General features: G+C 39.1%; 1 protein-coding gene across 1 annotated transcript; it reads right to left on the bottom strand.

Annotated features, from left to right (window-relative positions):
- Positions 1–384: 384 nt before the first annotated feature.
- On the bottom strand, positions 385–1,801 carry LOC120173070 (BOI-related E3 ubiquitin-protein ligase 1-like). Its single transcript, XM_039180358.1, has 3 exons — positions 1,520–1,801; positions 1,033–1,411; positions 385–942 (listed from the first exon to the last, which is right to left on the bottom strand). The coding sequence occupies exons 1-3, from the start codon at positions 1,564–1,566 to the stop codon at positions 421–423; spliced, it is 948 nt and encodes a 315-aa protein (XP_039036289.1). The 5' UTR covers positions 1,567–1,801; the 3' UTR covers positions 385–420.
- Between the last annotated feature and the right edge of the window lie 207 nt (positions 1,802–2,008).

The following is a 2,008-nucleotide window of genomic DNA, read 5'->3' as shown; positions in this document are numbered from 1 at the left end:
CCAATGAATTTAAATTATTTTCTATAGTTGTTTTGTAATATTTTGTAATATTTTTTACTGTATGAAAAATACATGAAACAATATATCTGTGGAGATAAAACAAAACATCTAACATTTATTTTATCACATAAAAATAAATTTTATTATTTATAATTTTATGTTTATATATCATTAAACTTAATGATATGATAAAAATATTAAATTAATAAATGAAATTCAAATTCAAATCAATTTTATTTTAAAAATATCAAATATATATTTAGATCATAAAATAAAATTTTATTTATCTTTTATTACTTGTAAATTTCCGGGTCATATATTCAAGGGTGAATATCCGGAAATCAGAATATATAAATTTTATTTATAATCAAAGTTTATATTTGATTTTCGTTATTTTAATTGTTTTTTAAAATAAAAAAATCAATTAAGAAAAGCATCGACGCTAGAATTCCTGACGATGAGGCAAATCGGGCAGGCTTGCGCCACTCGATCACACTCTGTACACAAGCAAAGATGCCGACACGGCAGCAGCACCACCGCCGCCAAACGTTTCCGGCACGCCTTGCAACTCGGTCCCGAAGCCACCACCACCCGCTCCGGGTCCACGTAAGCAGATTCGGCGTCCTCTGCTCCCTCACCGCACTCCTCCGCTCTCCTGCTACCCCGCACCGCCGCAGCCCCTCTGCTCATAATAGCCTGTTGGAGCTGTTCTTGTAACGAAGCCGCCGTCGCCTCCTGCGCCCTGGCTTTCGCCTGCCAAACCTGCGCTTCCACGTTAAGTTGCGCCACGCGCGCCTCCAGCTCTGAGTTCCGGCGCTTTGCTTTCTCCACTTCCGCTTCTTTATCCCTCAACCTCCTCACCACCGATTCCTCCGCTGCCCTCAGTAGCGCTCGGTAGTGCCTATGCCTTTTCTCCAGTAACGTACGCCGCAATGCATCCCCCTTTAACACCAATTTTTTTTTTAAGTTATAATTTTCCCTCAAACAAAAAATTGACCAAAACCCAATTCAAGAAAGAAAAACCTGGGTTACCTGAGCTTGAAGGTATTGATCCAATTCTTCTCTCTGGCGTTTGATCTGGGTACCCAAATCATCAGATACTATAGACCAAAAAGCAGAGGCGTTTAGAACAAGATTTTGATGTTGGTATTCATAACTTTGATTTTGCTGTAAATGTTGCTGTTGATCGCCAAAAGATAAGCGGAGTCCCGTGGAGACTCCATTGGGTCTTTGGAGTTGAGAAATGTCTATCAATTGAGGCAGTTGCGTTTGCAAAGAAAACGAATTGATCGCCGCCGCTTCCACTTCTCTTCCTCTTTTCCTTGGGCTGTTATTGCTTCCATTGTTGAACATATGGGATTGATCAATACAAACTCCTCCTTGCTGCTGCATTGAAAACTCATCTTGCCCACTTCATAAAAAAAATACATGCCAACAAGAACAATACATAAATAGATGGAAATCAAGATGAAAACGGAAGCAAAGGCAGAGAGAGAGAGAGAGAGAGAGAGAGACAAACGTGTTTAAAAGGAAGACATTCGAAGCGTATTGAGCTTGAACGGCCATGGTGAACTGAAAGATGAGAAAGAGGTAGAGAAGATGATGAAAGAAAGAAACGATAAGCTCAACAATCCAAATCAGCCTTCTTCTTCCTCATTTTCTTGTTTCTTCATTGGGTTTCTCTTCGCTTTTGATATATAGGTAAAAGAAGAGATGAAGAAATGAAAAGGAATCAGAGAGAGAGAGAGAGAGGTCTTTCGTCTTTATCTTTTGGTTCGCTTTACTTTGGCTTTTGTTATTGAGGAAGAGTCTCAGCCCCAGTCTCACGTCTCGTGTTTGTCTTTGATATCAACTTCACACATCCATTTCCATAGCTAGAAGAAGTAATTGACGAATACAATTTAAATGTTATTAAATTCCCTTAATACCCTCCTGTATATGGCAAGAAAGTGGGTGTAACACATGATTCAAATTGCGGTCAGTCGCGTTATGTTTATTACGGTTGTAA

This window comes from Hibiscus syriacus, unplaced genomic scaffold (genome assembly GCF_006381635.1).
Source record: "Hibiscus syriacus cultivar Baekdansim isolate YM2019G1 unplaced genomic scaffold, ASM638163v2 tig00111941_pilon, whole genome shotgun sequence".
Taxonomy (NCBI): domain Eukaryota; kingdom Viridiplantae; phylum Streptophyta; class Magnoliopsida; order Malvales; family Malvaceae; genus Hibiscus; species Hibiscus syriacus.
The sequence above is the reverse complement of the archived record's forward strand: the minus strand, read 5'-3'. Positions and strand labels throughout refer to the sequence as shown.